This window comes from Calliopsis andreniformis, chromosome 6, assembly GCF_051401765.1.
Source record: "Calliopsis andreniformis isolate RMS-2024a chromosome 6, iyCalAndr_principal, whole genome shotgun sequence".
In the NCBI taxonomy this organism is placed as follows: domain Eukaryota; kingdom Metazoa; phylum Arthropoda; class Insecta; order Hymenoptera; family Andrenidae; genus Calliopsis; species Calliopsis andreniformis.
In genome coordinates, this window is record NC_135067.1 from 15,991,839 (window position 1) to 16,005,301 (window position 13,463).

The 13,463-nt window shown below is 37.3% G+C and overlaps 4 protein-coding genes across 4 annotated transcripts; 2 read left to right on the plus strand and 2 right to left on the minus strand.

The window, feature by feature from the left end:
- Nucleotides 1-482: 482 nt before the first annotated feature.
- LOC143181089 (jmjC domain-containing histone demethylation protein 1) lies at nt 483-5,108 on the minus strand. The gene is made up of 7 exons (XM_076381301.1): nt 4,841-5,108; nt 4,453-4,732; nt 3,672-4,359; nt 3,271-3,595; nt 2,893-3,190; nt 2,517-2,812; nt 483-2,443 (listed from the first exon to the last, which is right to left on the minus strand). The coding sequence occupies exons 1-7, from the start codon at nt 4,889-4,891 to the stop codon at nt 1,421-1,423; spliced, it is 2,961 nt and encodes a 986-aa protein (XP_076237416.1). The 5' UTR covers nt 4,892-5,108; the 3' UTR covers nt 483-1,420.
- Nucleotides 5,109-5,367: 259 nt separating this feature from the next.
- Nucleotides 5,368-7,576, plus strand: Slh (sec1 family domain containing Slh). The gene has a single exon (XM_076380948.1). It carries the CDS (start codon nt 5,550-5,552, stop codon nt 7,437-7,439), a length of 1,890 nt encoding a protein of 629 aa, XP_076237063.1. The 5' UTR covers nt 5,368-5,549; the 3' UTR covers nt 7,440-7,576.
- Nucleotides 7,577-7,821: 245 nt separating this feature from the next.
- LOC143180904 (coiled-coil domain-containing protein 42 homolog) lies at nt 7,822-9,089 on the plus strand. The gene is made up of 4 exons (XM_076380949.1): nt 7,822-7,937; nt 8,016-8,304; nt 8,394-8,633; nt 8,713-9,089. Exons 1-4 carry the CDS (start codon nt 7,822-7,824, stop codon nt 9,043-9,045), a joined length of 978 nt encoding a protein of 325 aa, XP_076237064.1. The 3' UTR covers nt 9,046-9,089.
- A 148-nt stretch (nt 9,090-9,237) lies between these two features.
- Nucleotides 9,238-11,860, minus strand: LOC143180104 (coiled-coil domain-containing protein 63). The gene is made up of 6 exons (XM_076379637.1): nt 11,513-11,860; nt 11,114-11,448; nt 10,476-10,699; nt 10,140-10,402; nt 9,730-10,019; nt 9,238-9,562 (listed from the first exon to the last, which is right to left on the minus strand). Exons 1-6 carry the CDS (start codon nt 11,858-11,860, stop codon nt 9,382-9,384), a joined length of 1,641 nt encoding a protein of 546 aa, XP_076235752.1. The 3' UTR covers nt 9,238-9,381.
- Between the last annotated feature and the right edge of the window lie 1,603 nt (nt 11,861-13,463).

Genomic DNA, 13,463 nt, shown 5'->3' on the forward strand with positions numbered 1-13,463 from the left:
CATGCTTGAATTATAAAAATGTACTCGCGAAGAACAATTCTGTTGGCGAGCATTAAATTGAAAACATTGCACTGCGAGCTAAATTGAAAAAATATGTTAAACTTTAGTGCGAATGATTTGTGTCTTCTAAACGACATGTTTTCACAGAGACGATCGACAAACAATGCGAGACACTTTGATCGCACAACAAATTTATGAGACACACAACCGTTGTTTCAAAGTGTAGGTAATGAAATTCTTATTGCTCTCTATCATTATTATCATCACCACTCACAAGTTTACGCATATAGTATGCATATCAACAAAATAAAACTGAAAAGAAAATTTATATAAAAAAAAGGACAGTTATGTACATTCGTTTACATAAAAACATTTGACATTAACACAATTCCGGTCGGAAATTAAAATATTCATGTAATGTACATGTTTCTTTTAGCGTAATATTAATTACCTATCTAATATTATGAAATGGTATAATCGAATAAGTTTCATTGCGCGGTTCTTTTATTTTTAATTAGAGTATGAGTTCTGCACGGTCAACAGGCTCCATTTTAATTTCATGGCTTTCGAATCAGTTTAGTGACCACTGCGTTTGAGATTTATCACAAACACACATACAAATAAATATACCTCTGTCTTTCTTTTTCGTTATTAACATATCGACGATCAATAGCATCGATATGCTAATTCGTCGAGTTCTCTGTAAGACTACAGACGATAATATCTATTCTTTTTACCCGCATTCATGTTTTCGCATTCGTATAGATCTTAATACTGCCCACTCACGTTTTATCGCAATGACAGCAATAATTTCTATACCGATGTCAATATCTCTCTTCGATCTAACAGAATACTGAATATTAAGCAAGTAGTGGCTTCTATTACGCGATCAGTGAAATTCAACACTGCCTGTTTGTAATGTTGGTACTACAAAGACTAAAAATCGCTATGTGTCGACAGAATCCAAATTTAACTAGTACTTTTTTTCCATGAACTGATTGATAATCCATTTTAGAACCCACGATACTTATTTAATATTCTGTAGTCCTTAAAATATGTCAGAAATATACACAGAGCTATCCAGGCATAAAGGAAGACAGCATCTATTGGTAATAAAAGCAAAAAGTAAAACATTCCTTGGTCATTACAAATCATGTACAAGTAGTTTTTGCCCAGATCGCACAGTGATATATCGATAAAACTGAATAATTATGAAATAGAGATCCTACGCTAGTCAGGTCCACTTTCTTACATTATGAAGATGCGATACAATGTAGATGGATTTCATGATAATAAATAATCGCTAATCAAGTTCGGCATTATGTTAATTGTCTTATCGTTTCTTATGTTTTCAACACGGTAACCGAATTGCACTTGCCGAAAATCTCCATAACGGACAGATGTTGCTCAGTTTTTCATACTACATTACTTTTTCACCTTTAACGTCCATTTTAAACTTTTTTTCTTCGACTAATTTCACGTCTGTGACATGCAAATTATGAATACTTTTCGCAGCAAACTTAATTACAGACTGTGTTGAAACTTGAGTCGTGTGTCTGAGATCCAAACGTTTAAGCACTTTACATCTTGCTAAATGATCTAGTGTTGTCTCCGTGAGTAGTCTACAATTCGCCAAATTTAATGACGCTAGATTTGTTACTGCTTGGGCTGGCGGAGTTGCTAATTGAGCTACGCCAGCATCAGTAACCCTGCCGCATGAAGAGAGATCTAATGTCTCGAGATAGGGTAAGTGCTGCGCTATGTACCTCAAAGCTACATCAGTGATATCACATCCAGCCAAAGACAAATTTTTAAGGTGTTTTAATCTCGATGTCTTATCTATTAAACCAGGTCTCGAATCTGTAGGTGGACTGAGGACTTCCCTCAAGCTCGAGTCATTCAGTCCAGATACATGACTGAGGTCTAAGGTAACAAGAGGTGGACAAGTACAACTTCGTAACGCACAGACTCCAGCCCACGTACAACCTTGCACAGACAACGTTCTGAGTTGCGGCAACCTACTTAATAGCCAGGCTAATTGTCTCTTAGTAACATTTGTCCAGTCAAGGGACAGATTTTCCGGTTGGCGGCGTATAATACCAGTCAAATGTAAAGCTGTTAGATGTGAATGAGACATGTCCAATTTTCTCCACAAACTAGGATCTATACTATATCTGGCCCATGTACGGCAAACCAAGGCACAATTCGCCAGGTCCTTTGCATTTAAAAATCTAAAAATAGCAAGTAATGCTGTCTTGTCATACGCTAAAGATTGTCCATTAAAATCGGGCCCTGGTCTTTGAACAGGCGGAAGTGGAACAGGCCTAACTACCACATGGGGCCTCTTCAATGACTTACTACTTGAACCAGTTAACTGTACAGCTAATTGAGTACGTAAAGCTGTTCGCTGTTCACCCTCAGCCGGTTCTCTGTCATTCCATGCCTGGAATTTTTTGTATAGAAACCATGAATAATTCGTATTCTTAGACCGTTTCAGATTCCATTTGGGGACTTACATCGCTGGGATCGGGTCTTGAACGTTTACTTGGCGTGGTAGCACGTTCAGAATCTGTCGTGGGTGCTGACGAGGCTGCGCTAGATACAGAAAGTTTTCGAACACGAGCCTTAGGTTGACGTGGCCTGCAGTCTAGATTTCGACCGCTCTCGCAACATTGAGGGCATTCCCAACTGTTCGGTAAATCGTCGCTAACGGTTATAGTTTGAGGATCCAATCCTATACATTCGGGATGAACAATATCGAAGCAAATAGAACATTCTACTAAGCTTGATGCAGCGGCTGGTACGGGTTTACCTATACCAAATATCAAGAATTAAAGTATTTCTATTTATTGTTTCAAGAGTGAATAAATAATGTTGTTATAAAATAAGTACCCATTAAAGGCGCAGGAGGCTGTCCCCAGCCATCTAACGAACACACTTTACAAGCTGCTGTAACTGGGAGCATAGGCCTCAAACACTGTCTCATTAAACACGTTTGTTTGGCACGACCACTTCCACCGAATTTCACCATGTCTTGACAGTACATACATTCTCCACAATCAGTTCTTGTACATGCTTCACACTTTTTACACCTAGTACGTCTTCGTCGTGGGAAAGCTCTTTCAGATTTTTCTTGAGAATGATGCCTCTGAATCTTTGCAAAACTTTTTTTAGTAACCCTCAAGCGTTCCTGTTACGTGATGCAACAAAGTACACGTAAAAATTGAAGAAGCAGTAAGCTTTTTCGGTATATGTTGAAATATTAATTACCCTTTCTGCAATCGTTAATGCAGGTGGAGGAGGTAAAACAGGATTTCCTGTTACAGCCGCCTCCGGACTATCGTGTCTGTGTTGCTCTACTAGACATCGGACATCGTGAATTAAGGCAACAGGATCTCGGATTAGCTCAGGCACATTCTTCTTAGTGGAAGGTAACGAATGTAAATACATAACTATTGCTTTTAAACCATGCAATTCAAACGGCGTTAAGTGTACGTGTTGATGGTGCTGCGGCACTAAATGTTGACGTTGAGATTCAGTAATATCCAAATGACTTCTGCCTAAGAGAACATGTACATACCTTTCCAAAACATACCTGTAACAAATAAGAAAAGAATAATATACCATAAAAAGCTTCCTCTACAATTATTCGAGTAACTTTATAGTCATACCATAACATTTCAGTGAAAAATGGATATCTAAATTTTTGTGGAACTTTTGTATGTTCTTCGACTTGTGCAACTTTCAATTGTTTTTCAATACCGAAACTATGTAAAAAATTTCCACCAAAAACTAATGAATCTTGAGGTGTATAAACAGCATGAATCCATCCAGTTGGGATAAACAATGTCATACCAGCTGTTAAACTTATCCTACCACACCTGTCTACCATATCTCCAAAGAATACATCAGACTGTTTGCCACTTAATACCCATTCTTGATAGAGTGCTAAATTTTTTTCAGTAGGAGGAATGAGCCAAAATATTTTACCACCCCGTAAAATATGATACCAAACACTGGTTCCACCAAAGTCCACATGAAAGTCTGTATAACAACCCTTCACAGACATCAAACAATACTTTTGTACTTTTGGATACATCATATCTTCCAAAAGGTTGGTAGATTCTACTTGTTGTTCCTTTAGATGCCTTGGCCATACAACGTCTACCCAATCAACCTGCCGTACCAAGGAAGGTGATTGTACATAATTTTCTAGTTTAGTATGGCTAAATTCTAAAGAAATCACATTTAATAAACGTTCTTTATTAGGATCTTCGTAATACTTTTGCCATTCTTTCATTGTCATATCTTCATTTTTTTGTGTGTTGACATCCATAACATCTAATACTCGTTTGGAACCTGTTAATTGCATGTAATGTATTGTTAAATTAGATGTAATGACATTTTTTACACTTGTAAAACTTTTACTATGAAATTACAATGGAAACGTACCAACACATGTTCTCACATCATTGACAGTAAAATTTGAACTGGGAACCCGTAATCCCAGTCCAGTTTTATCCCTGAATAGCAATGGTATGCTGAGACCATGTTTCTGCAGGAATGCCAAATTTAACTCAGAACCGTTCATTTCACGGAATAAACCGCTGAAATTAGTAAGATTATATCTTTCGCATTCAATCTTTTCATCAAGTTGGAAAGTTCTGCGACCCTCGATTTCCTCATCGCCTATGGTCCAGTCATCTGTATACAACTTTCTCGTTCTCTCTCGCTAGAATGTAATTTATAACAAATGAAAAATTTTTATTAAAAATTCTTTAGATCATAAATATTGTCAAGTTTTATGAAAAAAGCGTAAAGTTATGTTCGGTTTGTTTACCAATTGACGCCTTTTAGGCAGAGAAGTAGAGTCATCGGCCATTGCGGACATGCTGTCAGAAACGTATCACCGAAAACTCATCGAATATTCAAAGTATTTTATATTACGAAGGTGCAAATGATTCTTTTAATACTATACAAACGATATCTCGTTTATTATTTACATGTCACACGCGGTAGCTTGTTATTAACATTAAACTTTTCTCTGACTTTACTTTCCCAGTAAAATGAGGTCGCCATTTTGCTGCCGGCCAATGCTACCAATAAGTTCACAAAAAACTTTAAGCCGTTTTAAATAGGATTGCACTCTATTTATCACTATTTAATTTTAATTTTGATCCTACTATCATGAAAATAGTTCTCTAATTGGAAATTCTATTACTATAAACACTTTGATTATATTTCACGAAAATTGTAGTAATAGCCTAGAGATTTTGCGTCACTTTAAAAATCTATTGATGTGGCCTATATTTTATACTGCATGCATCATGTTCGACTAGTGTCTTATACCCGTCTGGGATACTTTTTGACAATTCAGGATTAATGTTGACGTGTTTATTTGGGAGATGGTGTTTTCGAAATTTTGTTTCTGTATGTAGTTCTGAAATTACATACGTTGATCCTCCCAAAGCATTTTTGTATCCAAAGAAAGTATTTATTGAGACAGAAAATATTTTCGAAGAAAAAGACTCGAAATAAGCGGGTTAACCATGATGAGCTTACGTGACAGGCAAATAAATGCCTTAAAACAGATGTTAAATTTAAATCAGCCTGAACAAAAATTAGAAGAAGCAGTACCAGTATGGAAGGTTTTAATTTATGATCGACTTGGGCAAGATATCATCTCACCTTTAATATCTGTAAAGGAACTTAGAGAACTTGGTATCACACTCCATATGCAGTTGCATTCCGATAGGGATTCTATTCCTGAAGTACCAGCTATTTACTTCTGTGCACCGACAGATGAAAATCTTGGCAGGATTGGCCAGGATTTACAAAATGGTTTATACGACATATATCACTTAAATTTTATATCACCAATATCTCGGCAGAAAATGGAAGACTTAGCTGCTGCCGCATTATTAGGAGGTGTTGTGTCAAATATTCACAAAGTATTTGACCAGTATTTAAACTTTATATCATTGGAAGATGATCTCTTCATTCTTAGGCATCAAAATAGTGATATTATATCATATCATGCAATTAATCGGGGAGAAGTGAAAGATACTGAAATGGAGTCTGTTATGGAAATTATAGTGGACTGTCTGTTCTCTGTGTTTGTGACACTGGGAACTGTTCCAATTATAAGATGCCCAAGGGGAAATGCTGCAGAAATGGTTGCTAAAATGATAGATAAAAAGTTAAGGGAAAATGTATGGGACACAAGAAATAATTTGTTTGAAAGTGAAACAACTGGTCACTATAGTTTTCAAAGACCGCTTCTCATAATATTAGATCGTAATATAGATATGGCCACACCATTGCATCACACATGGACTTATCAAGCATTGGCACATGATGTATTAGAAATGGCATTAAACAGGCTTGTTGTCGAAGAAAATGTGGGAAGGTCTCCTGCAGGAGGAACTCGGTCAAAAACTAGAGCCTATGAATTAGACAATAGAGATAGATTTTGGTGTCAACATAAAGGCAGTCCATTCCCAAGAGTAGCTGAAGCTATACAGGAAGAATTGGAGCAATACCGTACTTTTGAAGAGGATGTTAAGAAACTGAAGTCCTCAATGGGTATTGATAATGATAGCGAAGTTGCAGTATCAATGGTCTCTAATAATACGGCTCGTTTAACAAATGCTGTAAATTCTTTACCGCAACTACTGGAAATGAAACGATTGATAGATATGCATACATCAATTGCAACAGGTATTCTGAATTCTATAAAGTCTAGAAGGCTTGATACATTCTTTGAATTAGAGGAGAAGATTATGAGCAAGCAAACACTAGATAGAAGTGTATTTGAAACAATAAGCGATCCAGACTGTGGTACTCCTGAAGACAAGTTAAGGCTTGCTATTATATATTACATATGTACAAATATGTCAGATACTGACTATAACAGGCTTGAAGCAGCATTGTTAGCAGCTGAATGTGACTTAAATCCTTTACTTTACATAAAGCGACTAAGAAGTTATACTAGAATAGCAGAAATCCAAAATAACTATGAAGGTGGTGGAACTAAAACAGTTAGCATGTTCTCAAAACTTATGAATCAGGGATCATCTTTTGTAATGGAAGGTGTGAAGAATTTAGTTGTTAAAAAGCATAATTTACCGGTTACAAAGGTAGTAGACGAGTTAATGGAATCTAGACAATCATCTCAAACAGATGATTACTGTTATTTGGATCCCAAGCAGTTAAAACATACGGAACAAATGCCAAAGAATCGACCGACATTCCAAGACGTAATCGTTTTTATTGTTGGTGGTGGAAATTACATAGAATACCAAAATCTCGTCGATTATGTGAAACAGAAAAGCGGTGCTGGAGTTAATAAACGAATTACATATGGATCAACGACATTTATTAATGCAAAGCAATTGCTTAAGCAACTTTCACTTCTGGGACAAGAAGTTCATTCGTAGAAATTATGTAATTAATATTCTAAGGACATGTATATTTATCTCCTCTTTTCTTATGACATACGCTAATTTTTCATATTGCTGTTATTGTCTTGTAAAAATGTAAAATAAATAAAATTCAAATAATATTTTAGATACAATTTCCCTAGATATATTTGACCGTCCTAGTTATAACGATCACGTGATTATAGTTATATCCGTTCGAATAGTCTCTAGAATGTTGTATAAATCTAGGGAATTTTTATCTGTAAGCAAACATACCTGTATTTGAATTGTTTGATCAATGAATTCACGCATAGTTATGTAGTATCGTTCCATATTCTATTAAAAATTTATTGCGTATCGTATTAGTTATTTTCTTCATATAAAATCATAAAAAATTAAAATGACTACTATAGAAGAAGGAACGAAGAACTTCATACGACGTGCTGTGGTTCCAACAGATCCGCAAAAAGCTGTCACAGAGTATTTTCTGTCCAAGCAAGAGGATCGTAAAATTAAGTAATGTAGCAAATGAAATATAGAGATTATTTTTTTATAAATTTTAAAGCTTTCTTATTAATGTACCTTGAATACCAGGAAACATCCTGAATGGGATAAACCAAGAGTTTTCCCAGCATCGGAATTAGTCAGAGCACATTTTGACTTAGCACACGTCGAAGAAAAACTACACGCAAAATGGGACGAACAGAAGCGAAAACGAAGACTCATGGACGAGCAGTGGAAGAAAATGAGGCGTCAGGAATTAATATTACGAGAATCGTTTATAGGGTTTAACAGATTCGTTAAGGATAATCAAGAAAAACGTGAACGCGCAGAAGTTCGGATTAAAGAAGAGCTGGAACGTCAAGCAAAACGGCAGGCAGAAGTAACATTAAAATGAGTTAATAACAGTTACTTAACTTTTGAAGAAATTGAATGTAATCCTCTCTGATTAACATAGAGTACACTTTTCAGATCAATGAGTTCAATAAGAAGCTAACTTTCTTGACGAATGTTCGAGAAAGTATGAAGAAACATGTGGGAGAGTATAAAAAGTACCAGAATTATTTGGAAAGAGTGGTCGCCGAAACAGGAGAGTTCCAATCGATCGCTGAAGTTTTTAATCGTTACGAAACTCTAATGGAAGCCAGGAAGATCTTGGCCGTACATCAAGATCAACACTTACAAATGCTAGAAGAAACAGGAACAGAAATAGTAAACGAGTTCTTTATACGTAAAATCCATTAGCTTTTTATTCGTTTCATCCGAAAATCGTGCGTTTCTTTTCTTACAGTATCATATGACAGAGGCGAAGTCTCAGAAATTTTTGGGGTTGAACAATAAGTTAGCTCAACTACAGGCCAGACGCGAGAAAGCACAAGCGCAAGCTTTAAGGTGGGAGACGATTGTCTCTAGAATTAAAGTGACTGTTGCGGAGAAAGCTTTGGAGCACACGCAAGTGAAAATATGTTGCTGGAATTTGTACCAACAGATCTGTAGGAGAAAACATATGCCTATTAGTTTGGCTAAAGACGATTTTGAGCAACAATTGGAACAAATTAAGCGAACTATCCTTGAGCTAAAACGAATCATCAAAGTTGCGAGGAAACGGGCAGGGAGGGGATAAGCGCATAAAACTAGAAATGATTTTGTAAGCAGTTAGTACATAAATATATTTCATCGTAAATAAAATGTATACTAATAAATACGCTATTACTCTTTAAAGATAAGTTAAAGACAATTATAATTAACTTGTTATAAATGGTATAAGATCGTAATATCCCTCTTTCTTCTTAAATAAAATTCGCAATGCAGATACATAAAAAACACTACTTTCATTTATGAAAATTTGTGTAAAACCTGTTCTGTAGTTTACATCAATGTTGCATCATTAAGTAGAAGATCGAAACTTACATTTCGTAAGAGTTAATGATTCGATAACTCACGAAATTCCTCTAATATTTTATTGATATCTCTTTTGAATGACTTTCCTAGCTGCTGGTAAATGGCAGCCAGATATATTATGTAGGAGATCTGAATAATCTTCTTGGAGTCTTTCTTTTAACTTCATTGTGGCTTCATTGCGTGATAGCGGTTGTTCCAATCCTTCGGATACAATTTGTAATTCTTCTTTTTCAACGCATCTGTTCGATTGAAACGTTTTATTAAAGTATGTTTGTCAGAAAAAAGAATGACGTTAAAATGAAACACTATAAAAAATTTAAAAAAAAGTTTCCCATATTGCTGTGAGGATGTGGTCAACGTTAAAGGAAAGTGGAAGATGGAAAGGAACATGGAATAAAGGACTCACAGGGCACAAGGCTGGGTAGGGGCTATATATTCAATGGGGGGTACTCTCATTATAGGTCTCTTTGCTTCATCGAGTCGCAGCTGTTGCGACTTGGTGGCCCTGTCCATCCAATACACCTTGTGGAACATTTCTGTGATACGTTTTTCGATGATTCCTAGATGCAGCATGACGTTGCCTTGCGTAATTTGTTCATTATCGCCCAGTAACTCCAAGATCGGCGAATTGTCACAGCGTATTGCTTTGAAAAGAGAATCTATTCCTTTCAATAGCTTTTCTAGAACGTCCTCGCACTGAAATCCCAAAGGCATTCGCCTAGAAATAACTCAGCGATCTTTAAGCAAGCCACCTTCTTAATCGCGGAATTCGAATTGCTAGGCTTTCAATATTCGATAGGATTAACGAGCCATCACCTGTGCCAGAGATTCCTCCGCCGCATCGGCCAGTGTCGTCTGCTGTTCAAGTTCTTGCTTGAGCTTCTCCAATGTCTCGGCTTGTTGTTGACCACGATGCTCGGTCAGAGCACGTGCCTCCTCTATGGCAGCTGTCAGCTGAACCATCCTCGACTGTAAGCTCTCCAGTTCATCGTTTAATTCGTTCACGTAACTGAATAGAGCGAAGTTCTCTTCTTCTTGCTTGATGAAGTGTGCAGTCAGCTTATCAATTTCTTCCTCACCTAGACAGTGAAACAATTTAGTATACAGTCTGATTATTTAACTATTATCTTAAATGAGAGGATTAAGAGATACCAGTAAATTCCTTAATCAAGTGTAGAATTTTCTTATAAGACGCAATTTTATTTTGCTTCTCTTCCGCCTTCGCTTTCTTCTCAGCTGCACGCTTTGCATTCAAATCAGCCATCTCTCGATGCTGTCCTTTAACCCCGAGGAATTCCTGAAGCTTCATCTCATTGTCCAAGGTTCGTTGTAGCTCGCACATCTCGGAAACGTGAGTTGTGAGGTCTCTCATTCCCCTTTGATAAAATACAATTCAATAATAATTTCTGTCTACGACTGTGGACTACAGCGTTACTAGAAGCAAGGAAAGTGCAAGTGTTTCAACGGTTCAACGAATAAGACATTGGATAATCGGATCCAGAAGCGAGATCACCGGATGTTTTCACGCGCCATTGATTCCCAACCGCTACTCTCATTTCCGAGTTTCTAATACAACGATGATTAATTTATTTTACGCGAAGTATGGATAACTTTCTGGTTGTTAATGCAACTCTCGGAATTATGAGGACAACGATCCAGTATTTTCAGCTTTCGCAACCTCTCTTTGCTAAAGCATGTCGCGAAACTTGACCTGATGCAGCACGTTTCTAGCTTCATTTCCTAGAATTGACGGAAGAAAACTAAAATATGCGTTACGCTTTCGTTTATACCTTTCACGAAGAGCTTCGATCTTATTCAACTCTTCGTCTCTTTGATTAAACGCAATGGTAGCCTGTTCTATCAAGTCATTAATAATTTGTTTCCCAGTGTTCAGCTGCCCGATCAGTTTGTTCCAAAGTGTTGTAAACTGTGTTCTCTCTACAAGCATCATATCGATTTCCTGTCGAAGCTTCGCGTTTTCAGCGATCATATGATTGAATCTTTTCGTTGCCACTTCAAGTCGATTCTCCAGCATCGCAACCGCTTTATTCTGACGATCAGCCAGTTCCTTAAGCTGCGCATCTGATCGAACTTTCATCTTCAAGCTCGTCACTTCTTTCGACAGCTAAGAAAAATTACCAAAACTTATTTTAACGAATGCCTGTAACGAGTATAAGTGATTTGCAAACCTTAAGAATCTGTTCATCAAGCTCTGTTATTTCTCGCTTCTCCGAATTTATCATTTCATCGTACTTCGTTTTGAGCGTTAAGAGACACTTCAGCTTGTCCTCCATCTCCTCATCTTTCCGAATGAAATTCTTCGAAGTTGCTGTTTTAATACGAAGGATAAGTTCCGATTTCTCGTACTCTAAACGGTCGATCATGTTCTTCTGATTGCGGAGCTGCAATCTCGCATCCTCCGCGCAAGCCACTCGATCATTCTCCATTATCCTGTACTGCCTCTTCAATCTCGAGAGTTCGGCTTGCGCCATCGCCTCGAGCTCCAGCTCATCTGGCGCTTGCTGTTTGCTCGTCATTGTCGGGCTCTGCGCTTACAATCTCGACGAGTTTTAAAAGTACGCTAGTTCTGATGCTCGGTAACTGTTTAAATAATTATCGTGCTAAGGTAAATGATCATGCATTCAGTACAGAATGGTTCCCAATATTACTCACCGAACAATTGACTATTATAAGTGATTAAAAGTAATACACTACTTGTTGGCGTTTGAGCGATGGGGTTATTATCGTTCACTGTTTGTTAAACGTTCGTGGGTATTTAGATTCGCGAGAACAGAGAACTTTGCGGAAGTAGCCAGCGTCCTCGTCAGTATCTTCCTCACCTTCCACTTTGATGATCTCGAGGACCCACGGAGGGGAGGAAAATACTTTCCAAACGTGATCCTCGATGATGATCGACGGCGACATTTGAGAAAGACATCTGCCACCCTGTATAGCTCTGCCAGCTGTATATGCGGCACCGTTGTTCTTGTTGGTGCTTCCGGTTGCCAAGCACCCTCTCAGGGGTGTATAGTGTCAGGGATCTCGATTTCGCATGGCAGCGAGATATTCCGATTTCTTATGCTTAATGCTAAACATAACTTTCGACGCACAAGGAACTTCTATACATTCTTTAGTAAATCGAAAAGGAAAAACCGGAAGGAGAAATATACAGTTACGCAAATAAAATATGAATGAATGCAAAATTTATTACTGCATGTACGAGCAAACATATTCACATCAATGTATGAAGATTTAGAACTCTTACAAAGCAGATAATATGAATAAGCGGTACATCGTCTGTAGGATTGGAGACATTGGAAATGGGTCATCATAATTTATCAAGGTGATTTCCTGGCTCTCCTGATGGAACCAGTTTGTTGGGAAACCACTAGATGGTGCGAGCCTCTTAATGCTAACTGACGTTATTACTTGCATTTAATTAAGCATTTATTTTACTAAGTAGAACGCTCAATCATGATCGGCTCACAGCATTACCTACGCGGATAATAAACATAAACGAACGGTGACGTGATCAACACACACTCAAAAAGCAATAATCCTGTTTCAAACATTTTTTATTCGTACTAACAAAACACAGTATGGCAAGTCAAGTTACTTTTCGTTCGTGAGAATGCTTTGTTTTACACATTAGTTCAGCTTAATGATGGAATTACAGTGAAATTGCCTGAGTCATTTCGCACGGAACGGATTTTCTAACTCTCTAGAGGCTAGACAGTGCATTACATTTCCAAATGCAAAGTTGACCATTGTGTTTTTTGTATTTCTCTTCTGACTCATACAATATTCATATAAAATTCTTTTATTTTCAACCCAAGAACTTCTACCTATAGTCTGACCCAATAATTATTAGACACCCCGTATATATTACCAAAAACTATGCACTATATTCTTCTCAGCTTCGCCTTTCATTAACCATTATTTACATAACGCAAAGCAAAACAAGAGTCCCAAGAAACCCAGAAAAAGCTAAACAATTTACATAAAAAAGGTATACATAACATTCAAAGGAAAACGTAGGCGGATTGTGTATTAAATACGATCCATAGATTTCGTGAGATCGAGTCAGGTGGCGGTTCGACCAGGTGGGTCAAGTGGTGGGGAGGCGGTTGGTGGTGGGCA

Excerpts from the sequence above, each read along its gene's own strand:
- Slh (XM_076380948.1), top strand. The coding sequence starts at position 5,550 with ATGATGAGCTTACGTGACAGGCAAATAAATGCCTTAAAACAGATGTTA.
- LOC143180904 (XM_076380949.1), top strand. The coding sequence starts at position 7,822 with ATGACTACTATAGAAGAAGGAACGAAGAACTTCATACGACGTGCTGTG. Across the intron at positions 7,938-8,015 it reads CAAGAGGATCGTAAAATTAA|GAAACATCCTGAATGGGATA; the intron begins GTAATGTAGCAA and ends CTTGAATACCAG. Across the intron at positions 8,634-8,712 it reads AAGAAACAGGAACAGAAATA|TATCATATGACAGAGGCGAA; the intron begins GTAAACGAGTTC and ends CTTTTCTTACAG.
- LOC143181089 (XM_076381301.1), bottom strand. The coding sequence starts at position 4,891 with ATGTCCGCAATGGCCGATGACTCTACTTCTCTGCCTAAAAGGCGTCAA. Across the intron at positions 3,191-3,270 it reads CATTAACGATTGCAGAAAGG|GAACGCTTGAGGGTTACTAA; the intron begins GTAATTAATATT and ends ATCACGTAACAG. Across the intron at positions 2,813-2,892 it reads GCCTCCTGCGCCTTTAATGG|GTAAACCCGTACCAGCCGCT; the intron begins GTACTTATTTTA and ends TATTTGGTATAG.
- LOC143180104 (XM_076379637.1), bottom strand. The coding sequence starts at position 11,860 with ATGACGAGCAAACAGCAAGCGCCAGATGAGCTGGAGCTCGAGGCGATG. Across the intron at positions 11,449-11,512 it reads TTGATGAACAGATTCTTAAG|CTGTCGAAAGAAGTGACGAG; the intron begins GTTTGCAAATCA and ends AATTTTTCTTAG. Across the intron at positions 10,020-10,139 it reads CGGAGGAATCTCTGGCACAG|TGCGAGGACGTTCTAGAAAA; the intron begins GTGATGGCTCGT and ends TTGGGATTTCAG.